Source organism: Simochromis diagramma, unplaced genomic scaffold (genome assembly GCF_900408965.1).
Source record: "Simochromis diagramma unplaced genomic scaffold, fSimDia1.1 OVJJ01000305.1, whole genome shotgun sequence".
NCBI classification, from domain to species: domain Eukaryota; kingdom Metazoa; phylum Chordata; class Actinopteri; order Cichliformes; family Cichlidae; genus Simochromis; species Simochromis diagramma.
This window is the reverse complement of record NW_024387169.1, coordinates 2198020-2225011: the sequence shown is the minus strand read 5'-3', so window position 1 is coordinate 2225011 and position 26992 is coordinate 2198020. Positions and strand designations below refer to the sequence as shown.

At 46.1% G+C, this 26992-nt stretch overlaps 2 protein-coding genes across 7 annotated transcripts in view; both read right to left on the bottom strand.

The window, feature by feature from the left end:
* Positions 1–2224: 2224 nt before the first annotated feature.
* LOC120744500 (kelch repeat and BTB domain-containing protein 11) lies at positions 2225–7953 on the bottom strand. The gene is made up of 2 exons (XM_040048956.1): positions 6218–7953; positions 2225–5676 (listed from the first exon to the last, which is right to left on the bottom strand). The coding sequence occupies exon 2, from the start codon at positions 5583–5585 to the stop codon at positions 3672–3674; it is 1914 nt and encodes a 637-aa protein (XP_039904890.1). The 5' UTR covers positions 5586–5676; positions 6218–7953; the 3' UTR covers positions 2225–3671.
* An 869-nt stretch (positions 7954–8822) lies between these two features.
* arhgef10 (Rho guanine nucleotide exchange factor (GEF) 10) overlaps positions 8823–26992 on the bottom strand; it is a 41821-nt gene continuing 23651 nt past the window's right edge. For 5 of the 6 annotated variants that reach the window (XM_040048952.1, XM_040048949.1, XM_040048951.1 and 2 more), the window contains 11 exons: positions 26587–26714; positions 25181–25281; positions 24810–24931; positions 22857–22943; positions 21937–22163; positions 21690–21847; positions 18980–19122; positions 17555–17729; positions 11140–11262; positions 9600–10094; positions 8823–9516 (listed from right to left, as the gene is read on the bottom strand). In XM_040048952.1, coding sequence (XP_039904886.1) covers positions 9613–10094; positions 11140–11262; positions 17555–17729; positions 18980–19122; positions 21690–21847; positions 21937–22163; positions 22857–22943; positions 24810–24931; positions 25181–25281; positions 26587–26714 — 1746 coding nt within the window. In that variant the 3' untranslated portion in view covers positions 8823–9516; positions 9600–9612. Of the gene's footprint in view, positions 9517–9599; positions 10095–11139; positions 11263–17554; positions 17730–18979; positions 19123–21167; positions 21233–21689; positions 21848–21936; positions 22164–22856; positions 22944–24809; positions 24932–25180; positions 25282–26586; positions 26715–26992 lie in introns of those variants that run through there. The other variant, XM_040048954.1, reaches the window with a different exon arrangement.

Below are 26992 nucleotides of genomic sequence, written 5' to 3'. Positions count from 1 at the left end.
GGCAGAACCAGGCTCAGGAAGGGGCGGGGCCATCTGCTGTGATTGGTTGGTAAATTATCATCAGCTCATTCAGGTTGTTCCCACCACGTAGACACATTTCCTCTTCCTGTTATTGCAATTCTGATTACAGTGGTCACCACAGTTTAGCAAAGACGGTGTTTACCCAGGGGTGTCAAACATGTGGTCAGGGGGCCTGAACCAGCTCACCGAGAGTTTCATGTTGGCCCCCTTGGATTCCTTTAGTTATTCAGTAATGATTCCAGTCCTTAAAAAATGCATTTGTAGTCACTTTGTAATGATGACAAAAGTATAAAAGATGGACGAAGCCACCAAGATGTCACCGACTGTGACACAAGAAGGGAGGGACAGATCTGACACCAAAAGCTCTAGGCACTGGTTAATCCTTCTTTATGACTCAATTATTGACCAGAATTTATAAACTTAACTTCATGTTTTATTCAGTAAAACATGAAACTAACGACTGACCCAGTAAAGTCATTGGCGAGAGAGCCGTGACCCGTTTAGCCACAAATCTTTAGATTCCTACAAGTCTTCTTGGAACCGGGGGAGGCGCCCCCTGGTGGTCATCAGAACGCATACAGATTCAGTGACTGGGAAACCTGTGAATGTTGTAAAAGGATACTTCATTAAATGACAACAGTAACTCACCAAGTACAATACCTTCTGTTGTGGGGGGGGGGGGGGGGTATTTTCTAATTGCTCTTATGGTTTCAGTTTCAGTGATGTGGAGAAGTCTTCAGTCATCCCTCGTTTCTTCACATTTTGGTAGAAAAATCTAAAATACTTGCAGTGATTTAGTGAAACATGGGAAAACATGCATGACGTTTCTGCATTTCTAACAGGTTTGAAATATTCTATGACCACCTTTATTCTTCAGCGCAGCCTGAACCATCTTAGGTAGATTTCTTTAAGCAGTCATCTCGAATAGTTCCCCGGACTTCTTGAAGGATAATTTGAAGCTCCTCTCTGGATGTACACTGCTTTTCCATTCCGTGTTTTCCTGTTTGGAAATGTTTTTACTGCATCAGCAGTGTGTTTGGGATCATTGCTATGCTGTGCAGAGGTTACCTGCATGGTGGATCACAATCTGCTGGTACTTTTCTGGATTCGTAATTTCATCAACTTTGACAAAACCCCCCAAACCACAGAAGCAAATTCTATGTGTCCTGTAAGTCGAGTCCAGTCAGAGTTATTTCTGTAGCACATTTTAAATAACCTATGTTGACCAAAATATACACTAGCAAATATACACTATGTATAACAGTCACTACATCAACAATAAAACTCAAATAAAACAAGTTTAAAGACTGCGTTTGCATAATAACAGCCAAGACAGTCCACTCAGCTAGTGTTTTAAAGTGAGTGAAAGACTGGAGGGCTCTGATGTGAACAGGTAAGATTGGGAGCCACCACTGAAAAGGCTCGATCACCTCTGCTTTCAAGCCCGGATCTACAAATATCTAAGAGCAGCCAGTTCGCAGACCTCAGGCTCGGGTAGGATCGTCGGGTTGTCAGGTAAAGGAGCACCAAACTGTGGAGACTCTTAGAAACAAGTCAGAAAATTTTAACTGGATCCTGACCACAGATTATTTATATGACATTAAAATTATACACACACTGCATCAGTGTTTTTTAATACTCGTGAATACAAACAGGCATATCACTGTTACTTTGTTTAATAACAATATTAACATGGAATAACTCTTGATAATGTTTAATAATATAAAAAGATGGTAAATTGTTATAAATTTATTCAACACTTCCTGTTATATTGAGAATTAAGTTTGTAGGTCGTTCAGTAATAACTGAATTATGATGAAATCTGAAGGTGATGGAAATTTAGGTGTTTATATGAGCCTAAAATAATAACACAGGGTTTCCTGTAAGGCCGGCGTGGGGACCTCCACAGGTGTCCTGCAGGTTTTAGATGCATCCTTGATCCAACACAGCTGATTCAAATGGTTAAATGACCTCCTCAACATATCTTCAAGTTCTCCAGAGGCCTGGTAATGAACTAATCCAATTTGTGTTGACCAGGGTTTTATCTAAAACCTGCAGAACTGTTCCCCACCACTGCTCTAAAGGTCATAGATTTAGTGCTATTACAGCAGTGTCCACAAGATGGCAGTGTAGCTCCATGGCAGATTAACCAGAAGGCTGGCGCCCTTCCCCATCACCACAGAAACATATTCAAAACACCAGATCAGTTTCAGACATAAAATATTTTATTTGAAGCACTTAGTTCTGATATACATTATCCCACAGCTCGTTTCTCAGCCCACTCCAAATGCCATGAACAGGAAGCCGTTGCCTTGCGTTGCATTAATTCACCGATCATCACAGCAGCAGATTCAAAACTACCAAACCCCCCACATAAATTCACAAAATCTACAGATTCCAGCCGTCCAAATATCAAGACCACATCCATTTTTGTCTGAGTCGCACTGATTGCTCAGAGACACTTCTACAAACATTATCAAACGCAGTTCGATTTTAGGAATATATCAGCACTAGCTTCCGTACAAAACGCCCACTGTGTTACTGAAGCAACCACGAATGCTGTAAAATGTCCAAAAGAAGAGTAGCGTGTGTATTCACGTGCACAGATGCAAGAACAACATGGCTTATTAGTGTTGGTGCAGAATCATCAGGAAATCTTTTTTACTAGACTGACTGAAGGCAATGTAGTGTCAGATCTGACCTTTGACCTGAAAGCTAAGCATGAATTAAAGTAATCAGCTGGCATGTGAATACAAACCTGTAGCAGAGGGTCTTTGTGCACGGGGAGTAACCTGCATCCTTAAACTTTCCTGAACCTGCCTGTGAGCAGCAAACCACAGGCCTGTGTCCTGTGCAGAAATGCTATTGCTTTAGGTTTTTCCTGTAGTGACAAAAGTAGTGAAATCCTTTAAAAAAAATAAAAACAAAACAAAAAGAAAAGTTAGTGTGTTGGTTTTAATAGAGCCTGACGGGGTAGTTATCTTTGGCTAAATGTAAAGTATGCACCATATGCAAAATAGATACATGTAATTTATACATATTTGATCATAATGGCTTCGATTTCTGATTTATAAATATAAAGCTTTAGCTTTAGTGTGGCAGGGGACCTTATTGGGGTGGTTTCGAAGACTTGGTGTTTGAAGAGAACTACACTTCTTCCAGATTCAACTCACAATAACTACAAACAGCATTACAGCAGAAGCACTCGTTGCATAGAACCTGTGTGTGTCGTTCATAAAGCGCACTAGAACAGCTTCCAGCTTCCATCAATAAAACACTCGCTTATGTTACCAGTCACAGGTCAGCTAGTTAATACAGTAATATCTAAAACTACAAAAAAGTCACCAAACAAAATATTAGCGCACAAATTAATCACTTTCATCGTGTCATTATCTGCAGAAACTAATATCGTTGCATTCGTTCAACATTAAAAAAAGGTTTGTTTTTAAGGCTCGACCCTGCAGATGCATTACTGCGCCATGCAAATACACACATTCGATTGCAAGCAGGCAATGAGACACTGAGATAGGAAGCTGACATTGAAGAGTGTACATAAGGTCTTCTGCTTATTGCAGGCTTACTATGACACATTTATTGTGTTATTCTCTCTCTCTCTCACACACACACACACACACACACACACGCACACGCTACGCAACTCTTTCAGGCTTTTCGGGCAAAGTGAGAACAAACGGAAAAAGAACGCCTTTCGCCTCCAGAGGTGCCCTCAGCGTCTCCTCAACAAAGTAGGCATTCTCCTCCTCCACTACAAACTGGAGAGTCTGGCTTTTGTTCACGCAGTAGATGCAGTTCCCGATGACGGCACACCTGAAGGGTAAGTGACTCCCAAGCCTCTGCGACATGCAGTCGTGCCACATTTTCACGATGGTGTTGTACTTGAAGACATTGATCCCCTGCTCGCGGCTGACGTCAAAGCGGTAGATGAAGCTTTTCAGCGCCACCATGTCGGTGGACTTCTTCCTGCTGTTGTTGTAGGGGCACTCCTGCCACTCGTCTCTCTTAGGGTCGTACTTGAGGAGGCGGTAGAAAAGAGAGCCGCCCGATACGTAAATTTCTCCACTGCAGGTGGTCGCCTCGTGGGCCACTGCAAAGGCTCCCTTGGGCAAGGGGGCTACTGTCGTCCAGCGGTCCATTCGAGGGTCGTACTTTTCCACCGTAAACAAACATTCCCCTCCAATGGCATACAGATAGCCATCCATAGATAGGAGCTTTAGCTGGGCACGGGCCTGGTTCAGAGGTCTGACCTCGGCCCAGCGGTTGGTTATAGGGTTGTAACAGAAGACCTTGTCTGAAACCTTGCCTTTGTCCCCGTAGCCCTTTATTCCCCCGGCCACAAACAGGTAGTTATACATGGTGCAGATCCCACAGCCTTTAGTATTTACGTCCTCGGGCATGGCAGTCAAAGGTCTCCAGTCATTTGCTGTCTCGTTAAAGTGGTAAATCATATGGTTCTCCTCCAAAGACCCCACCGACAAGGGGCTCTGTGGCCGGCTGCCACAGCGACTCGGCGGCCGGCTCCCAACTCTGTCGAACACGTCGTTTATCTCTGCAACCATCAGAGTCTTCCTCCCCTCCATTCTCTTCTTCAGAATCAGATCCCTCTCGGATCCCGTCAAACGCCCGTACGCGGCGGGGTCTTTGAGGACCTGGAGGAAGTTGTCGCTCATGAATCCGTAGGCGGTCTCCTTCAGTTCACTCAGCCGCTGCTTCTTGGCGATGGTGAGGATCTCGTAGCAGTTCTCCGCCGTGATTTGTTCAGACATGGAGTCCATAGCTGCCTGGACGGCACAGGGGATCTGCAGGATTTTAGCCCCCGTGATGACATCGACTACATTGTCTTTGCTAACACTGATGTTTGAAGTGTAAACATAGTCTATCAACGTGGACAAAGTCTTATAACTGATACCCTTCACTTTCAGGATGTTGCGTGACAGCCGTGCTTTGAAGTAGTCACTCTTCTCAGCTAGGACAGACCTGTGAGCGTTGATCGTCTGCCCACCTACCTCTATGACTAAGTCGGGCTCACTGTGGGGCTGTGTGTTTCCAGCTTCCTGGCTGCCGTCCCTGTGCGCCAGGATTGATTTTAGAGCCGGCTGATCGGCTTCCTGTTGGGCCTGGCTGGGCAGGTGTATGGAGGAATCTGCACTGTAGGACACTTTAGCTCGGGCGCCGTTGGGGATTTCGCCACCTGCACAGTTTTGCCGCATGCCAGCAATGTGATTGGAGACAGTGTGAGGTGGGGCTTCTGGACTTTCCTTGTCACCTGAAAGGTAAAACCGATCAGCGCTCGAGATGTACGAGCTGCCACCTTTCTGGTTATCAGTGTGGTTATTCTCCATCAGGCTTCCATCCAGCAGGTATTCCTTTTCAAACCCTGGAGGAGGGCTGAAGCCGGGCTCATCTTGCAGGAATCCCTGGACGAACCCTGGACATAAATTCCTGTTTTTGTCAGTAAGCGTGATAAAGTCCGAGTTCGCCGTGTGGAGAATGGCATCAGCCTCCACAGTGACAGCCCCTCCTCCCTGCCTGTGGCCCTCAGTCATCTCAATGTACTCACTGGTGATAGGAGATGGCGTCCTCACTGATCATGCTGAGCGGACGGACAAAGCTGTGAGGGGATTCCTCTCTCTTCACCTACAGTTGGAGAAAACAAAGAGGGAATTTAACCAACATCCAGTGGACTAGAACAAAAAGAACCCGTCTGGAAGCTGCAAAGACTTTCTCGCTCTCTAAGGGGCGCCCTTTCTCTAATATCTTGAAAACATTTGAAGGAAAAAGACTTTTTGCTGCCAGTAATGATTTGCCATCACGCACAGCCTTTGAGTAACATCTGCAGCTCAACAAAGAAACACAAGTAATCCCGACATGCAGCTTCTGCAAACTGCCCACTGCAATAATCACCCTGTCCTCTCTATGTGGTAATCTGTACACATGCAGAACGCATGCGCATATGGTGGCACTCCGATGGAATAATGTTTAATAGGAAGGAAAACGTTGATTTTTGGAATTGTGTCGAAAACTCCTGTTCGTTTCCTTCAAGGATAACGTCGCTCTAACGAGCCACAGCTGCTCATTCATTAGAACTGAGTCGGATTTAAAGCGTTTTCGTGTAATTGCAACACAATGTGAAACCAAAGCATGGATTTTTGCGCGTTCTCGGTAAACTGCGACCTACCTTCGTTTTCTGGCTGTGATCAACAGCTCGACACCAGCGCTTTCCCTGCTCGTCCCTGCACAAAGCTCAGTTACGTAAGACAGTCCCGATGAAGCTGCGAGCCTGAGCTCCCCGGGACGAGTTCACCTCACGGTCGATTCCGATTCACGGTCACCTTTATTTCTACCTCCGGACACTCCGGGCTGCCGTTTCATCCGCTCATCCTGTAAAATGTGCCGGAGCTCCGCGGCGGAGGCGAGGCAGGGGGACGATCAAACAGTCATCTCAAGTCACACCTCCTTCAGATCAGCCGTGGACGTGTAATTTCCTCCGGTGGAAAGTGCGGAGAGCCGATGCGCGCGTCCAAGCTGGAGCAGAGGACCGCAGTGATAGGCTCCCACCTCCACGAGCACTCCGGATGTTGATTTTTGTTGTCTTTATTTATTTGTGGAACAGCTGGCAGGAGCGAGGTGGTTATTATTGACCCAGACCACGCCCTCATCGGTCGGCGTTAACCCCACACTCAACGGCGCGTGCCTCCATCTGCTGTGCGCGCGCTGGACACAGCATTCCTGCACATGATCCGTGTGAGGGGGGACCGCGGGGGGTCAGATATAAGTCCATGTGCATGTAACATCTGTAAGCTCATATAAGCATTACACACACACACACACACACACACACACACACACACACACACACACACCCCTACTAAAAAGACCGCTTCGGTATAATTCATATGTGATAATACAGAAATAATGAGATCTGCGAAAACTTTGTGACAGTGGGTACAACCTGCAGAGGGTCAGCCGTGACGTCCCCACACTAAGACGTATGGAGGAAAAAGCCCGTAGAGGTCCTGGATGGCTGGGCTCATCCCGGGTAGCCAAAGCATGGCATCATTCCACATCAGAGATGCAGCTCACAGCTGAGCGTCTTTAAAACTAAAACACTGAAAATATATTCAAAGCATTCACCACCCTGTCAACGGAATGACCGCTAACATCAAAAAATGGGAAAACAAATCCAGGAGGCTTTCGCTGCATGAGATACAGTAACAGTACAGATTTCTTACACTGTGTTTATGCCACATCTGCCCCGCATCAACAGCACTGGTAATTACCAAAGTCATGTTTCATGTTTCTGTTTGGGCTAATCCACCAGTATGCACAAGCTCTCTAATCAAAATGATATTTTTAATGCTAGGACATGATTATTGCTTTATAGTTATTGCAGAAAAAAATAGTGACATTATTTTTTGACTAGGAGGCCAAATTAGTTATTCATTTGCAATCCTGAACAGAAAGATGAATTTCAGCGATTGAATGTTCAGCTTAATTCCTGACTTCTCATTATGTTCCCACTCAAACCCTGCAGTGTGCACGTGGCAGAATCTATACAGGCAGGTGAATGAGCCATGCTCTCTGAGCTCATCTATACAAAATGACAGAGCTCTGTCAGATCAGTTCAGTCCCATTACATTTATGTAACACAGTTTACAACTGATCTCAAGGTGCTTCATACTGCGAGGAAAAGACTCAGAGATAACTGTGTTTGAAGATGTTTCAGTTACAAGCTTTTAACATGGAGAAAGAAGCATTTACTTCTTCCTGAACGGGCTTTTATATTGGTCGCTAAAGCACTGCACTTTTACAGTATTCTTTGAATATCTCCCATCTTTGCTCATATATAAAGGACTTTTTAGTCAAACCGTATAATATTTCATGTTTCTGTTTAAAAGAGGACAGCCTCACAGAGCAGCAGCAGCGTGGGTCTGTGACCTCTCCTCCACGGAGGCTGCATGTCTTAACAACTGACCTTCAGATATAAAAATAGAGGGAAGCCACGGCGAGGGCATCAAACAAATATCAACCCTGTGAGATTAGAGGGCATTCAGCTGGGAGTTTTAATGCCAGATATTTTCAGAACAAAGCCTCGCCGAGGACTGATACAAGCACATGAAATGAGCGTCTCCATGGAAACCTCAGGGTCAGACGGAAAACAAAAGACTTCCCGTTGCAGAGCTGTCAGACAGCCTGATAACTGGGTTACTTACAATGAGATCATCTGTGTTTGACTTCTAGTTAATGCAACATTCTGTAGGTGCAGCATATAAGATACTACCCAGAAAACTCAGATCAGTATTAGCAATCAGGCCGGGCTGCTGAGGATTGTGGGAACATGTCCAAATGTCTATTTTTGTTAGAACTCATAGTGAAACCTGGTTGTGCAATGGTGGATGTGGGCGTTATGAGAGAAAGTGCCTTGACCCTCTCTGCTCCGCAGCAGGAGAAATCCCGGAAGAGCTGCATCAGGCTCAGTTCCTGCCGCCCCTCAGGCACATTGCTAGTCCCGGCATGTACCGATGGCTGCACACAATCACAGCGCAGTGCAAGGTTAGAGTCGAGCACAGAGGCACGCTGACACCCTTTGGCCCTCTGATCGTCTCCGAGTCGTCTCGCACACTGTACGTCTTCACCACCATGTGACCGCCTGTGTGTTAGTGTGCTCCTCTGTAAACCTGAACAAGTGACAAATCTCCACTAAACTTCAAAGGAAAAAAGTTTACTCAATAAAACAACGTTTATAGATTTGTTAATAAACATAAGTACATAAAAGGCACGAGAAAAGTATAAATCTTTTATATATATTTTCTTAAAACATTGTTATGCCAGAAAAAAGTGAATTAGGGTAAAAAACAAAAAGAAGAAAATCTGTGGTGTTGGCAGCAAGTCTTTCCTCCCTTTAAGAACAGAAACCTGGCCAGCAGGGATCCTCATCAGGCCTTCACAAACTCATTTATTCATCTGAAGTTTACCTTTTTAAAAATCCCTTTTCTCTGTTAACATAATAGTCTGAGCATCAGAGATGGTACACGAGGAAATCGTTTCCATAAGGACACACACACACACACACACACACACGCACACACACCAGCTCTAACCTTACAACAAACGTTCACGTGACAGCAGATACCTCGCGCGTCTTCAAGCAGTCTGGACCGCCGCTTGTTATCTCCTAATTTCTTTTCAACACTGATTTAAATACTGCAGATCCAGACGTTGGACCTGAAACACTGGAGAGCACTGAAATGTGTTAGCTAGGTTACAGAGCAACGTCCAACACTCGGTAGCAACAGAGACCGTTTCTGTTACAGGTCCGTCCTCAGTACGACCTTCGGTAGCTGTCATTTCCTCCTAGTTTTTCGGATCTTTGTCCCGTTCCGGTTTAAATAAGACACTTAGTTGTTTTGATTGATCCCAAATTTTCTGTCAAGTGTTAACAGTAGACCTTGTTGTGTGCAGCACTTCTGGATTCACCTGAGGAAAACAAAAGGGTACATGTAAGGTTTTCTATACTTCATGTAGACATTACCTGCTGCTCACTAATGCTAACCTCCCACCTTGGTGCTGGAGTCACATGTTGAGTAAGGGGATCTGCCAGATCATGATGGTAGAGGTGGTGTCCTCATGGCGAGACTGCTTGGTCTTCTTGTTGACCCTGCGGTGTCCCAGACCTCCAGAGACCACCAAGAGAGAGCTGACGTCCACCTTACTTGAGCGGCGGCCTCTCTGGTGATGGGCTGGGTCGTGGAGCACATCATAAAGGGCCCCGTCCTCAGGACCGTGCTCCAACGAACCCTGGGATGGAGCCAGCGAGCCACAGGACGAGGAGGACACGGAGTCCTGGAGAGCCATGGCAGTGCAGCCCGCCTCTCCCAGCCACACCCCTCGTCCCTGCGAGGGAGTCGGGGCTGAGTCTGATGGAGGCTGGGTGCTCTCCACATCCTTTGACTCTGCAGGCTGCAGTGGGCCTGACGGCTGGTTACACACTGCAGCGGCGGCGGTGAGGAACTTCACCGGTCCGCTGTGAGCATGTAAGGACACCATGCCCCGACCTACGAACGGGCACGAACATTCAAAGTTAATCTCAGACTTGAACCTGGACATGTTGTTTATCATAGATGCAGGTACACTCCACAGTACACTATGAACCTGAGTGACACCCCGTTCTAAATATGATGTCAAACTAACCTTTGTAGCTGTAACAGCTTCAACTCTTCTAGGAAGGCTTTCCACAAGGTTAGGGAGTGTTTATGGGATTTTTAAAAATTTCAAATTCATCCCAAAGTCGTTCTATCAGGACCCTGTGCGGGCCAGTCAAGTTCATCCACACCAAGCTCGATCGTCCATGTCTTTATGGACCTCGTTTTGTGCACTGGTGTGCAGTCGCGTCAGAACAGGAAGGGGCCATCCCCAAACTGCTCCCACAAAGTTGGGAGGATGCAGTTGTCCAAAGTGTTTTTGTATGCTGAAGCATTAAGGGTTCCTTTCACTGGATCAAAGGGGCAGAGCCCCACTCCTAGAAAAACAACCCCCTCCACCAAACTTTACACTTGGCACAGTGCAATCAGACTAGTACCGTTGCCCTGGCAACCCTCAAACACAGACTAGTCCATTGGATTGTCAGATGGAGAAGCGTGATTCGTCACTTTGAGAAAAACGTCTCCTCTGCTCTAGAATCCGGTGCTTTACTCCACTGCATCCGATGCTTTCATTGCGCTTGGTGATGTAAGTCTTGGTCACCATGGAAACACTGTTCCTGAGCTAATCTGAAGGCCACATGAACTTCGGAGGTCTGCAGCATTCCCAATCTCTTCCACTCTGTTATAATCCCACTAACAGCTGACTGTGGAACATTTAGTGGTGAGGAAACTGGATTATACACCTGTGCCATTGAATTGACTGGAACACCTGAATTCAGTAACTTGAATGGTTGAGTGAATCATTTTGGGACTATAGCGTTGGTCCATTACTGCACCTTTAATGTCTCACAGCAGAAATGAGGACAAAAGTTGCACAATGTAACTTTTGTAGTCGGTGCACTACAGGTCCAAACAGCTGCCCACATACACCCACCATGCAGTGATGTTAGAGTGTTACCTGTTACTTTAGGGATGCCCTGCAGCCTGGGGACAGAGAGCGCTACAGTCACTCCCAGGTTGGTCCCTACCAGCAGCAGACCGTGACAAACCAGCAGACTGCTCACCGACACTCTCTGGTTCCCTACAGAAAAGGCAGAAACATCAGTTTAGTCACACCTAAATGAATGAATGCTTTCTGGAGTAAAACCACAGATAGGTGTTTATAATGAGACGCAGCTTAGCAAACGCATCCTCCCACACCGAGCGCACAGTCACAGGGTCACTTTACCAGGCTGCATAACAACAAACCACAGTGCGGTGCAAAGCAGGGAGGGAGGTACGAGGCAAAATCTCTGCAGCCATCATGTTCAACGCTCACTTGTCTCCAGGGCAACGTAGAGAGGAGCCTAAATAAAAGCAGCTCTTTTCAAGTATTTGAACAGAGTAAGTGAACTATTATAGTCGCTTTGAGTCAAACAAACAAACACAAAAGTGTTACGTAACAGAAGGAGTGAGGCGTAATGCAGCAATTAGCGAAGGAGCTCTGCCTCTATTCAGAAAACTTCGGGCGGTTACAATAGAACAATCTGAGCCGACCTTTCCTGCGGTCACAGACGTCGCTGTGAGGCCACTTTGCAGGCTAAAAGCTGCGATTGTTCGGTTAACCTTTCAGCAGCAATAAATACACCGCCTTTGTTAAGTGACTTATTACGTGGAACCTGGATCTCATCTCAGAACATCTCCACTTGTTGGGAATCAGCCGTGAATGCAGTCAGACATATTTATCATATTTTTTTATGACTATAATAAGGATCTGGGGTTTTTGTAAAAACACTCTTCCAGTCCTGCTATGTGGGCGGCGAGACTGTCGTGAGTCATTACTGCTGCAACAGCTTGACTTGAATTTCCTCCCTCAAAGTAATCCTCTCGGGCTTTAGCCAAAATTACTGCCAGTCTATCTGCCTGACCCCCCCACTAGAGCTGACCCCTCGCATGAGGCGCACGCTCCACGCTGCCACACTTCCCGGAATCCTGCCAGATATGCGGGCAGGTACTGGGCCTGCGTCTTACCACATGTGCTTCTAATGAGAGTCCAGAGTTAGCAGAAGCACGCAGACTGCCGGTTGGGGGTCTTGCTCAACTTCCTTCTTTCATAATATTTGGAGTTCCCCACCCAGAGGGTGAACTAAAATAAACCCGGAGTGAACGGCAACACGACCAGGCTTTGGCCTTCATCCTTCACCAGAGCACTTCTTTGATCGCCACTTAGTCTTGACAACCAGCAGCAGGACGCCGGAGTAAATCCCAAACATTGCAAAAACACCCTGCATCAGCCTTTCAGCCTGGAAAGAACTCCGATCAGCACATTGTGAGTAACAGCAGCGTCAACTTCTTCTATCGCGCACCCTGAAATGCTGAAGGCAGGTTTGGTCTGATTCATACCTGCAGTCATCAGTCTGTAGGTCTGTGATTGTTAGCCAAAGATCTGGAGACATTAATTTTAGACCTGTGGTGAATCTAAACGAGAAGTCATAATTACAGTTTCTCTCTATTGGCAGAGACATTCAAAGGACGTGATGATAGAAAGGCTTAAAAATGGCCACAAACCATTAGCTAGAAGGTAATGTGGGACACACATGTTATCATTTACAGCTTATCAACACAAATAATCCCTTAATTTCAGTGCTAGTCTAGCATCCTGCCAAAGAGAAGAACAGATTAAGACAAGTTATAACAGGAGCTGTTTCATGTTCAGCTGCACAGTTTTCTCCTGTCCACTATTTCAGATCTGAAATGTGCATCTTTATTCAGCAGTTTGTGCAAAACAAACAAAACAAAAAAACAGTGGCACACAAACGAGAAGAACTGAAGGTGTTATTTACCCCCCCCCCAATGTTTGCCTGCCAATAGGCCACGCATGGCTGCCTATTTAGGTCACCGAGCGGCAGACAAAGGCAGGCTAGTCCCTCAGCTCAGCAGCCAGCCAGTCGCCACCATCCTCTGAGACATCATCACAGGCAGCCTGCTCCCATGATGGAGTACCACCCTTTGATACATTTACTAAAAATATTACTCTCATTTTCACCAAGCACTAACTCTATTCACTCTTCTCACTGGGTTTTTCCATATTTCCTTCACTTTTTTACTTCTCACATTCCAGTTTACTTAAGAGGTGCAGCTCTGCACCGAGCTGCCCGCTCACATGTTTAATCAAATAAATCCCGAGCAGATCAGGGAGACATGACAGGCAAAAACATGTTTTTGTTCATGCAGTGTAGATTTTAGGATTTGACTTCTGTAATGAAAAAAGAAAAAACAGAATTCAGAAAACGTGCAATATGACAAATAACTGCCTCCATGTGAGCGATTAGCTGGGGAATTTTCCTACAGGGAACATTTACATATATCAGAGTTCACTGAAGGCTTTGTTTATGAAAATAACAGAAAAAATGCTGCTGACAGGAAAATTCTGGATTCTGAACCTGACTTTGTCCAATATTCAGACGGTTTTATAGAGAAACTTTATGTCCAGCAGCGTCTCCTCTCATCTGTCTCTTTGAAATGAAAATATTCAGAATAAAACTCGAGCAGGCTTCCCAGTGTGGAAACTACCACTACTTACCTTAAATCTCTTTCAGAAACACGAGCTACAGTATACGTTACAGGGAAAATGATGATGCAATTACAGCGCATTAGCCAGACGTGCGTAAGGAGCTCCCGTTCAAAGATGGGACTCAGCAGAATTGCTCCAACATGCTTGAACATGAGGAGAATAACCCCACCTAGAGCAAGTCCTACTTTCAACACTGCTCCTTTGATCGAGTCAGCCATCCTGGAGACAACGCCCCGATTCCATCTCCACTCCTGCGTTCTGAGCTGCAGAAAAGCCCAAATTGCATTAGGACCTTTCACAGTAAAATGAACTTCCTGCTTTCTGATAAGCTGATATCATTATGACGACTCTGTAAATAAACATTACAGGATGGACAGAATTGCAGCTGAATGAGCGCTCGGTCTAAAAATATCGACGGCCGTCGTGCTGACCGTTCCAAATAGAGTTTGTGCAGAAACGGCACATTTCTTGGTTTCACTCTGTCCTCCAGCAGCAGCCTGCAGGGATAAATGCTGCCACGAAACACAGAGTGGAGTACAGGTGAACTCCTCCGTGTGACTGCTTTATTAAAAGGACGTCGCGACCACACAAGCCGGCAGAGCTCGATTTGAGTGCTCGCTGACAGGCCAGAGACTCGGGTTGTTATCAGAGGAAGTCGGCTCTTAATGGCGAGGCCCAGAGGATGAAAGCGTTTATGTGCTGCCGTCTGTCCCACAACCAGCTTCCTCTGTGGTTTCATGGCTTCCATTAGCTAATATGGATACTGAGGTCCAGAAGCAGGCTGCTTTTATTATTTACATCTGTTAGATAATGAGCACTCCTAACACTGAATGTGAGGGGGGGGGCTCTCACTCTGACAATTTTACTTGTGATTAGGGATTTCCTTGAGTACACTTTGGTTTGTAAGTTCAGTGTTTTCAGTGAGCTGCTTTGATTTCTGTCTGAAGTATGATGGAGCAGAAATGCAGTTACGCAGCGCAGCACAGAGTAACTGTGGACGGTGTCACAGCTGTATGTTTCACAGCAGTCACTCACCAACTTTCTCCATCCCAGTTTTTACTCCTTTGATTGGCTTGTTGTGTCATTTGTATATTTTTCTCTGTGTCACGATTTGTCTTCGTGAAGGTTTCGTGCCAACCTCAGATGTTCTCTGTTATTGCATTTCTGCAGTTTGTTCAACGAGTTTGTTTTTCTTTTGGGCATTTCAGAAATAAAGTTCATCCTTGTATGTGTACCTGCCTCCTGCTGTGTGTGTTCAGGTGCTCACTTTGGCTACAACATAGCATGATCACCTGCTAATCACAAAACACGCCGTGACTGGAAGAAGAGGTTGGATGTCATCAATCCTTTTCAGGGTCGCTGGAGCCTATCCCAGCTGTCTTAGAGTGAGAGGTGGGGTCCACCCTGGACAGGTCGCCAGTCTGTTGCAGGGATAACACACAGACCAGAGACAACCAGTCGCACTCACATTCACTCCTGCATTCACACCTGTGGGCAATTTAGTGTTTCCAGTTAGCCTAACCCCACTAACTGCACGTCTTTGGGCTGTGGGAGGAAGCTGGAGGACCCACGTGAACACAGGGAGAACATGCAAACTCCAAGGTTGGATGCTGTTCAGAGAAATATCACAACATTCTAGCCATGATGGAAAAATCAGGTCCCGGGACTAAACGCACACGGGCTCAGTAACACCACCAATGCTGAAGCTGAGGAGTAAACGCAGACAGGTGGATTCACAAAAACAACACAAAAGGTGGAACATGCAGTTCTAAAAGGAAGCCTGACTGTCAACATCTCTAAAAAACCCTCAGCCCACGGCTGTCGGTGTTACTCAGGACAAAGGAGGGAAAAAGTGGCTGAAAACTGTTCTGATTGGACCGGATAAATCCCGACTTCGCAGCCCACAACAACAGCTCCCATCATCCTTTGAGGCTGTGTGTTTTTGGGTCACGCTGACATAACGCAGCAGATTACAAGAGTCGAAGCAGCAGGTCACTGATGACTGCGGCGCACAGAGATGATTTCATCTGACCTCGACATCATCAGCAGCAACGTCTGCCTCAAACACATCTGCAGCAGGACGTCAGCTACGGTAAGGACAGCCTTTGTCAGTCACAAAGCTTCCTTGCTACAGGACACGTACAGTAGACTCACTCAAAGGTGTGTTGGGAGTGATGCAAACTCATTCGTTTCTGTGACACACGCACAATAACTGTAACTCCTGTTTTCTTTGATACAAGTTGCTGAACAAATATTTGCTCTGCTATAAAAACTCTGCTTTCAACTGTGGACAAACTGTGCATGAAGCACGGCTCATTTACAGCCATTAAGACCGCTCAGGTCATCAGCTGCAGGTCTTTGAACTGCACCCAGGATTAGATCTCAGCGTGCCGAGGGCGCTTTCTGTTCTCTGGAACACGCTGCATGTGTCTGCATTCACAAACCTGTGTGTGTATAAAGCTTTCTTTTGGTATTTTTATGGTCTTAAGATATTGTGGCCCTACCTAGGGTTTCATTTTTTATGTTTTATGGGAATCACAATGATAAAGCTGCAGATTCACAGCATGTGAAGGAGTGGTTCAGTCTGCAGTGCTGTGGTGGAACCACACAATAACTGTACCCACTCTTCATGACACTCCCTCATAGTTGCATTTAATCTAAAGTGCAAAGATTTACTCGCTCCATCATGTTTCTGTCAAAGCAGCTGCCTTTGATTGTATTTGCCATGGTCATGTTGAAGTTCAAAGTATTCTGATTACTCAGGATTTAGCTGTAAGTTTGAGTTGTGGGGCGAGTCAAAGCAAACTCTTCAGTTTGGCAACAGCGACTGGCTCGAGCAGCAGCTCAGCCACAGACAGACCATGTGCTGTATGTAAATGTGACGTCACGATCGTGTGACTTATTAAAAGGATGATCCTTTATTTGTTTTTAAAGCGTTTAGATATGGCATGGATTTCCTTTTAACACACAAAGCTGCCTTAAAATCAACTTGACAAAGTCCAAAGTGTTTTTATGCGGCACCATGAGCAGACAAACTGAGAGGTTTCTGTTTCCTTGTTTAGACTAAGGAGCTTTTGGAAAAAGGAGTGTCACAAACAGAAGCTGCCTGCAGCGATGTTTGCTAATAAGTGGAAGACACAGAGCGTGGTGATGCGAGGTGACGGGGCATGTATCACAGGCCGCGGCTGCTGGGCTGGGCTGGAGCAAATATATCTGATGGGATGGTCACAAGATTAGAAATCAGCAGATTTTGTCAGGCAAACTCACATTACCGAGTGATGCTGAATAGACGGGGAGCAGTTCTCACTGTGGTAAAGGTGGCGAGCCTGAGAATCACAATCAAACCACGCGGCAAGGCGGGGCTTCTTAAAGTCTCTGAATACATAGTACAAAATGTAACATTCACTGGTCACTGCGTAGAAGAAAGCACAGAAAAGAAGCAGAGCCGCAGTTTAAGCAGCACAGTGTCGCAAACTAGCTGCATGCAACATGTGCTGTTCAAGTTTTCATTGGATAGTGACAGATGGAAGAGGAAGGTCCCAGCTAGGTTTTATTGGTGGTCACCAATAAAACCCCAAATAGACTTGAAAAGTTAAAGTTATTAACTTTATATAAGACTTTAAATTATTATTTAAAAATCAGTTTAAAGCTGATCCGTGCTGAAGTCGGGGGAATACGAGCCCCAAGTTATACAAAATCATGCAAGATATCTAAAAATATGCATGAAACAAGTTGAATTTCAAACCTTCCACTGCAATATTTAATAGTCTGTGGGGATTTGAAATGCTTTGCCAGTCTCAAAGTGAAGATTATATCTTACCTGGAAGTATACTGTGGACAGGTGTGGCGATGTTGATGTCCTGCAGGTGCTCTAGGGTTTCGGTGTGGAAGAGGCGCAGCGTGGAACCAGAGCTGAAGGCGATCCATATGCCCACCCCGGCCACCACCATGTGTGACACCACCATGCCCTCATCTTGGTGGGCCTCTAACTGCCTCTGAAGGAGAAGAAGGTGACACGAGTTCCTCGTTATCTACTGCAAATTTACTGGAACTGAGACCGAGGGGAAGACCTGAAGACCAGGCGTGCATTCGTCGCGTGACGCCATAACTAATTTCAATTAAGCACAGTCTACATGACGTAAAGGCCAAGAAGCTTTTTATGAGAATATATTTCACACGTCTCAGCAGGTCAAAGCTGTTGTTGTTTACAGTGCACAGGCTGTCACATGTTGGCTGTGTGACTATGAAGTGGAGAAAGCAGCACTCAGCCCACAGAAAGTCTGCCCCACACCGTAGAGGCTGCAGCAGCCCACCCATGCAGAGCTCTGCCTGGTTATGCTTCAGGTGCAAAACGAAGGCTCACTACACGCAACAGCACCAGAGAACGATTCGTCCGACACACGAAGGCGTGTTATTATTTGTGCTGTAAATGCTTTCAGTCGCAAACAAATACGTTTCATGCACGTCTGCTTCACTCTGGATCCTTCTTTCAGTTATTGAGCTGAAAAAAAATCATTTTAAATATTTGCAGAGTCTTTGTGAACAGAGACCAATAAACTAGACCCATTCCACCAGCGTGGATTGCATAATCTCACCGTGTGGGCAGGCTCGTATTTGGCTAAGCAGAGTTCATTCAGTGTTTCAGATAAATGTGGAAATGAGGAAACGTGCAAATAGACTTCTGTCTTTTGATTTGATTAATCTTATATTTATCAGATGATTAAAGTTTTAGAAGCTCAGTGCTTCTGCTGCTCCGTCTGACTTTTAGTTACCTCTGTGGACAAAGTGTAAGTGTGCAGGGAGGAACAGAGAGCCATGCAGGCAGGTGGGCCGACATAATGAGCTTAATGAGGCTAAACTGATTATGAGTGAGTGCATGTCAGAGGAAAGTTACTATTCCTGGATCCGCAGCAGGCGCTTCCATTCCCTGAATCCGACCGGGACACACACGGAGCACCATTCATATTCCCGGACTCGGGAGGGAAAGTACTGGGAACGGTATTAAACATTTAGACATGATGGTTTTTCTTTCATTATTGGCGGGCACAGATACTACTAACTTATTTATTTTCTGGAGACACCGACTCTAAAGAGCGACTCAGATTTCCCACAAACATGACAGAGCGATACGAGGTGGGCTGGGGCAGAGACGCAGACAGGAAGCTTTGTTTCCTCCACACAGAGTCTATCTGCCCGTTTCTGATGGACATGTGTTACTACTGTAAGAGAAGCCTGGGCGACATACCTCTACAGAGTGTGCGTGGGTGCTGATGATGAAGACCTGCCCACCCGACGAGGCCCAGAGGTGCTCCTCCACAGCCAGCATGGCCTTCACAGGGAGCACTCCCAGCTTCAGTAACTTGGGCTTGTCGCTGTTCCACGATCCATCTGTGAGAAGCAACGCAACAGTCAGTTAAACTCACTCCACACAAGCTACGCACAATAGCAGGACGCACACATCCACCGAGGAATATCTAAACATCTGAAGTTGGTTAAACTGCACAACAAGTAAAATGAAACGGCCGACCCGTCTTAAGATTTATTGCAGCTACATTTATTTATTTATCATAGGGACCATAAACCGAGACCTATTCTTCTTTTAGTGGTTAAGAAGAACATTGCACAGTCCATAAACAATCCCATAATAGTGTGTCTGTCTTCATAAATGTCATCTGTAAAGGTCGTCTGCATCTGTAACTGCTCCTGCCGGTAGAGTGGCCATTGATGGTTTCTCCATCCTTCACTATGAATATAGATGGGCTGCGAGCATTAGTCAGAGCTGCGCCGAGTCCCACACACACCTCCTACACACTCTGTTCTACATGTGCACCTACAGCACCAGCTCTGCTGCAGTCAAACACCCCCCGCGGTGGCTTCATAAATCAGCAGCTTGCACTTCTGCAGCGCTTCTGCTTTCATCTAAATTCAAATATTGAACTTGTAAACATGTCTGAGAGTATTTGATGGAAAAGCCTCCGAATGAACGCGAATCCAGAGAGCCTCCACGAGTCCAGATTCCACATTCCCTCGGCTAATCTAGGCCAGGAAGCGACTGAGGCCGCCTCGCCGATATTGTTTGTTTAACAGAAGCACAAAGGCAGCTATTGAAGGGAGAGGGATGGTGTTTCAGAGGCGGAGAGGGTGCCTCAGAAAGACTCAGGAAATAAGGTGATATTCCGCCGAAGGAGCTCGGCGTATGTTACTGTAATAGTCACGCTGTGTAGGTGAGCGTACGAGAGAAAAAAGGCAAAAGAAAAGACAGCAGTGCCAACTTGCAGGCTTATGTAAGTCTTCTCTGCTGCGCGTCTGCCCACAGCTCTTCTTTCTTAAAATGAAGCATTTCCTCATGTTAATGTCAGCTACAACAAAGTGTGCGCACGAGTGCACGCGAGCAAACGCTGAACGCTCCAGAAGCAAACCCATCGTTTGCCTTCTAACAAATATCACTGTGGACAGGAGAAAGTGGGTGACGGAGGCACACGTCACAGACCCGTCTGTGACGTGTGCCTCCTGTGTGTTACACACGTCACAGACCCGTCTGTGACGTGTGTTACACACGTCACAGACCCGTCTGTGACGTGTGACCTTTGCTGAGTCACTGCCTCCTTCCTCCGTCTCTCTCGCAGACAGAAAGTGACTGCGGCTGGACCAGGCCGACTCCACAGCACAGCAGCTCAGCACTGACAGCTTTAAAGACGAGAACATTTCAACCTGTTTGCTTTTTAAAATCTTTGATTTTTTTAGGTTTATATCAAAGATTAGAAACTCATAAGCTCTGTGCTTCTCTGGACGTTTGATTTAAATGCTAATCAGGCACAAGCGCAGTCAGTCACCGTGACAAAGGACTTGAGCAGCATTACAACACGAGTGTGGGGAACAGTTTCCCCACCAATGTATGCAGGGTGAGTCATCGATTTAGCATCGAGCATCATGTTCCTGAGACAGTGACGGAGCTGCTGATGGGTAGAAATCATGCATATCAAACTCTGAGGGCCTGGCTTTGCTTCTGGGAATTCATTTTAACACACAGGAGGCGATGAACGCTAACAGGCAGCTACTTGAACTGGAACAGTTAAACCAAAGGTCAGCGCACCATCATCCTGGTAACTGACGCGAGGACAACGAAGGGAAACGGCTGCGTACGAAAACAAAGTCTAATGAGGAGTCAAAAAGAAATTCCTGAGCAGTTACACACACGCCGAGTGTTTCTTCCAGGGAAACTGCAGCATGGCAGCGGGAGCAGCGAGAATAGCTTTCCTCGTGTTTCCTGTCCTCGGGCCATCATCCATAATCTTTCTATCACTGCTTCTATCTCAGTGCACACAAGCACAAGAAAACAGCAAGAGTTTACTGTCGTTTGGGTCGATGCAGGGCAGCGACTGAGTCACAGAGGTGAATCAAACACGCCTCAGTACAGTGATACCCACGCGTACATTTGGCAGCCAAGAAGCACAAGGACTGTTCCTCCCGTTGGGCCTAAATTTGTACTCATCTCCATCTGATGTGAAAAAAACAGAGACAGAATTAGAAAGAAGCTCAGGCTCCCTCTGTTTGCACCGCTATGAAAGCCAAGAAGAGACTGAACAAAAGAGAGAACGTGCAAAGCTGTGGGAAGAGAGCAGCTCGTCGCTGCTCGTCAGCGAGGGAAGACGTTAAATAGGTCACTGCTGGAAACAGACTGCTTTCTCCAAGACTACCAAGCAAATGGAAACAGAATCTCAACGTACAGCAGAGGAGACCCTGACCTCTGACCTCAAGCCTCACAGTTACCCCGGGATTTCCTCGCCACCGAGTCTCCACGGTGCTGTTATTCAAAACTGAGTCACAAACTGCAGGTCTTGCACAAACGTCACATTCAGCCATCACCAAATCCATTTACAGCTACTTAGAAGTATCAGTGAACAAAGTTTTACACAATTTGAGAAGTCCCGCCCCAGGACAGGTGAAACACACACCTTTTGATCTGGAGTAGATTGCCACGGAGCCGCTGACCAGCCCAGCGTACAGGCACTGCTTCCTGTACACCAGGCTGGTGACAGTGGACTTGTCTGGGGTGAAGAAATGCTGTAGACGCACCTTCTTAGACCGCTGGCTGCTCTTGTACACAATGATGCTAAAAAAGATAACATTATATGAATAATCATATTCCACGATGCAATTCTGGGACACGTCTTTGTGAGTTCACTCTGTAAGCGTCTGCACCTCCCCTCCTCCATGCCCAGGCAAACGCTGGGGGTATCGCTGGCCTTCGCCGAGGACACCTGGTTATCGTCAGGGACGTTTTCGCCGTTCTCCTCGCGTTGCTCAGCTGGGACGTACGCCATGCAGAGAATCCGGGACTCCACGTTGAAACACTCGGTCACCTTAGGGCTGGAGTTCTGCATGGCCACTATGGCAATCTGTCCCATCTGGTTGGTGCAACTCGCAACCTGGACCAAGATAAAGAGACCTTACAGTTTAACAGAAGATCTGTTTCATCTTGAACTGTGCAAAGCTATTAGCAGGAACATGATTTGGCCCAGTTCTGGCAGAGCTGCTTACTAAAAATAGTCTCCCAGTAGTTCAGCAGAATATACGGCCGAGGACAGTTTGAATGTACTGAGGAAAACATGTTGAAGTCCTGAAATCTAAAAGTCTTTACTACAGATTATTGTAGTAACAGTTTAAATATTACCTCACCCTGTTTATATATCTGCCAGAGCAAAGGCTGCGTTCGCTGTGATTATCATGGTTAGCAGAGCCATTGTTTGCTTTCGGGAGAAAACTTCAGTACTGACGTCATAACTTTGAAAGCCAGATTGTCTTTCTCAAGAAGACGTTTTAAGACACACACAGCAAAAACCCACCATCTGCTGTGCTGACGCATTATAGTGGACAAAGCTCTGTGCCAGGCCTAAGAGTCAGACTCACAGAGACGTGGTTAAAAACTGTCACCTGCTGGAGATAAGACGACTGGAGGACCATTTGGCAACACAAGCTGAGACGCACTTAACGTGACTTTGTGCTGCAGCACTCAAGTTTCAGTTCACGGCTCAGCCTCCATCCACCCTGGCGTGCAGTCGTAGGTTAGGTAAGCTAACTCATGACTTCATTTCTGGATTGTGCATAACAAAGCGTCTCACCCAGACACATCCATGTCCCACCACTGGGGTGTCTGCTGTGCTGTCTGTGTTGATGTGGGGCTCCGGGTTGTGGACAGCACACTCCACCTGCCACAGAACAGGAAAAAACACCAGAGTTTATCTGACACGTTCACAAAGAAATGACTTCACGGTCTCTGTGAGGTCCTCCTGAGAACGTGTTGAAGAGTAAGGACATGTTAAATTAAAAAGTGTGTTTGTCATGAACTGGCTGCTTAAAACACAGCTTTATTAGCTGAATGGAAAATCATACAAGGACACACCGAGAAACACACAAACACGCTGACATATGCAGGATAACGAGAGAAGCAAGAACACACAGGGAACACAGCTGACACGGATTAGCATGACGCTGCAGGGGAAGCGGAACTAAACACACGGAACATGGAAACACGAGACTTTCACAATAAAACAGGAAACGGTGGAACATGAAGGGGAAACAGAATGAAACACAAGGAGGGAGACAAAACCTCACACCACAGAGACACACACAGAGACACACACACACAGAGACACACACACAGAGACACACAGAGACACACAGAGACACACAGAGACACACAGACAGAGACACACACACACACAGACAAACAGAGACACACAGAGACACACACACAGAGACACACAGGGAATCTAATAATCAAGATGCTAAACAGAACAACGTAGACACTATAGAATAAGGTTAACAAAGTGAACAACAACATAAAACATGATACAAAATGACATCAACATACGAGAAAACTTGGAACTCAAAAAGCTTCGCATCGTCCTGAGATTTTTCCCACCCTCCTGTGCTCTCTGTGTCAAATCTGCATTTCTTTTCCCAAATTCAGTTGCTTCCTGTTTGTTAGTCTTTTGTCTGCTTTGGTTTTAGTTTCCTTTTTTTCGTTCTCTCGGTGAGGCTCAGCCGTCCTCCCAGGTGTCTCCGGTCTGCCCTCATCGCTCATCGCTGTGCGTGTCCCTGGATTTTGGATTCCTTGTTTCTGGCCAGCCTTTGTGTTGTGTTTTGTTGAGAGCAGCGTTCATTTCCTGTCTCCCGTGTCCAGCATTTGTGTCCAAATCCTGCCTGCCACACGGCCGTACGTGACGGCGTCGCGGTGTGTGAGCGGTGAATTAGACGTCCCAGATTACTGCTTTTTCCCACCAAAAATTCATCACAAGTCAAGTGTAATTAAACTTTGCTCTGAGCAGTTGAATTGCAGTAAGAGAAGTTTAAAGAAATCTGATGATGCTGCAGAGGAATTCTTCAAAACAGGAAAACTGTGTTTCAAACTGACGACCACAGCGTTGTTCCACCACAGTGGGAAAAAACCAGTCATGACATCTTTGAGCTATTTTCTCAAGTTGACTCACACAGAGGGATTTATGTGTCTGTTTCCTGAGCAGATAATCATGTATTTACAGTATTATTGATCCAGCTGGTCAATCAATGACAGACAAGACCAGGTAACGTGTTTTTATATTAAGAAGGTGAATTCATACTTTGAGTGATTCTTCCACCTTATTGGCTGTTGCATCCAAACTGAGCCCTGACACTGAAGACTAAGTCAGAAGGTATGAACGTTTACAAGCTACAACTTTTTAGCTTCATTTTCTACTCTTGCTGCAATATCACATATTTATAGATAAATGAAAAGATTAACTGCTGTTTTCGCACCAGCAGCAAATCAGTGAACACCACAATCACATGCAGTGTGCTATTTTTCACTGAGTGAACTAACACGACCAAAATAAAACGACCTCTAATCCATTCGGTCAGGTGAGATTATTTTAGCCAGCGCTGCAAGAAACACCGTATTACTTCAGTGTGGCCTGTGGTACCTGTGAACTACACCTGCGACGGTTATGTGGCATCATTGTGACACAGCTCGAATCAACTGATCCACCGAGTCGCTGCACAGATGATCGAAGGGGAAAGAAAACAAAGCGCCTCACCTTAAACTCCTGCAGTTTAGACATGACCACGGGCATCTGTCGAAGCAGCAGGGGGTGTTTCTGCTTCTTCATTTGATTTCCATCATCCTCTGCAAAGAACCAGCCCTGCACATTGTCCTCCTCTGACACACACACACACACACACACACACACACACACACACACAGTTCAATGATGTGAACCACGCAGTGAGCATAAGGAACTGTGACACAGCTTCCTCGCTCTAATATATCTGAGCAACTACTAGGCAGTAATTTATAAAACAGATTTAACATTGCATATCTAATATTTACAATTAATAAAATGAATGATCATCATGTATAAATGCAGAAAGAATAAAAAAAAAGTAAGAGAGAGCAGGTGTACTGTACCGAGAGCCAGCTTCGCCATCTGCAAGTTGCTGATCCATGACTGTTTGATGGCTGGGCTGAGGGTATTGAACACTGCGCTGAAGTAGGTCGGCTTCCCCGCCCTGCAAACAGAGACGACCAAAACACGCATGAATAAAAAATTATTACTTGATTATTTCAATTTTATTTACATAGCGTCAAATCCCAACAGCAGTTGGCTCAGGGCGCTTTATAGCGCGAGTTAAAGACTCTTCAGTAACACAGAGTTTGGCACTGACAAAAAGAACGGAGGCTGAGTCCATCAGAGGGACGGCTCAAGTGGCTGGTTCGGACATGTGCAGAGGGAGAAGGGTGGATGTATTTGACAGGGATGATGAAGATGGAGCTGCAGGCGGGAGGAAAAGAGGAAGACCTCAGAGGAGGATGATGGATGAAGTGAAGGAGGACACGTGGTGTGACAGAGGAGGATGGTAGGGCCGGGGTGAGATGGAGGAAGTTGATGCTCTGTGGCGACCTCTAAAGGGAGCAGCCGATGAAAAAAAGGAAGATTTTAAAGTGTCGGTCTGCAGACAGAGATAACAAGATAACATCCGATTTGTGCCCAAAAACCTTCAGAGATGTTTTAACGAGATTGTCCTCGATCACGTGCATTTACATTCCTCTAAGCGGCACTTTAATGTTTGAATATTCCTGCAAACAGAGCGACTGAGCAGAAGCACTGCACTTAAACACCGCCTGCATCACAGGAGAAGGCCCGCGTCAGGCTTGAACGACGTCTGCCTGATTACCGAGCGCTGACACGAGGACAGAGCGAGAGGAACGCAGTGGAAATCAATACCAATGATCACTTCTGTAAGGATCTCGTGCGCACATTATACATTTATATATATTCCTGCTGTGTGCGGGTGGAGGGCTCACTGCTGTCAGTGCCTGATGCTGAGACGTGTTTCTGAGAAACGAGGGGAGGGATTAGAGAGCTACAGCTGCCTTTCCAAACATACCCATGGATAATCTCACCGGCTAAATGTAGTCGGGAGAAAGCGAGAGGGCGAGCCAGAAAACAGTTACGCTCACAGGGAATGTGAAAAAGCCAAAACAAGGTGCACCCTTGGGAGGCCACGTGCAGACTATAAGATGGCGTGTAGACGTATGACATGAGCGTTTGTATTCAGCAGCAGCTGGGCAGACTGTGACTGCCAGCACTGATGCACATTTCCACTGCTGTGATTCATGCCTCAGATTAGAGCTGGTGCAGAAACCTGTTTATCCAAACAGGCTTGAAATACATCCAGAGATGGGGGGAGGCAGACGGGGAAAGCAGGGTAAAGGGGGATAAAGGCAAACCTAGGATAAACATGAACTCCTGGGGGGGTGAGGAGGATCGAGACATTGAAGCCTGAAGCTAAAAATGTGAGAAAAGCACAAACTTGTCTTGTTTGCCAGGCAGCTGGAGCTGGATCCTACACCGGTCAGCTGCCCTGATCTCCTCCTCCTTCTTCAGTATCAGCCTCTGGAGTCCTGATACCCAGTCTTGGGCCACGGTGGGATTTACATTCTGCAGAAAAGAATAACGGAGAGAGGAAAAACAGAGAGCAAGAGACAAAGGCAGAGGAATGGAAAAAGATTTAAGAGGGAGAAGGAATGGGAATAACAATGGGCCATGGAGGTAAACGAATCCCCCTCAGAGTATCACATCATCAATAAATCATAACTTCATTTATTTAGAGCCATTAATGCGATTCAAGTTCAAATGAAAGCTATTCCTAAGAGAATCCGCTGCTAATACTGTTATCTGCATTGACTGAAGCCAAAATAGAAAACAGCTGTCACTCT

Bases quoted from the DNA above. Each gene is read 5' to 3' on its own strand.
- LOC120744500 (XM_040048956.1), bottom strand. From the start codon at position 5,585: ATGACTGAGGGCCACAGGCAGGGAGGAGGGGCTGTCACTGTGGAGGCT.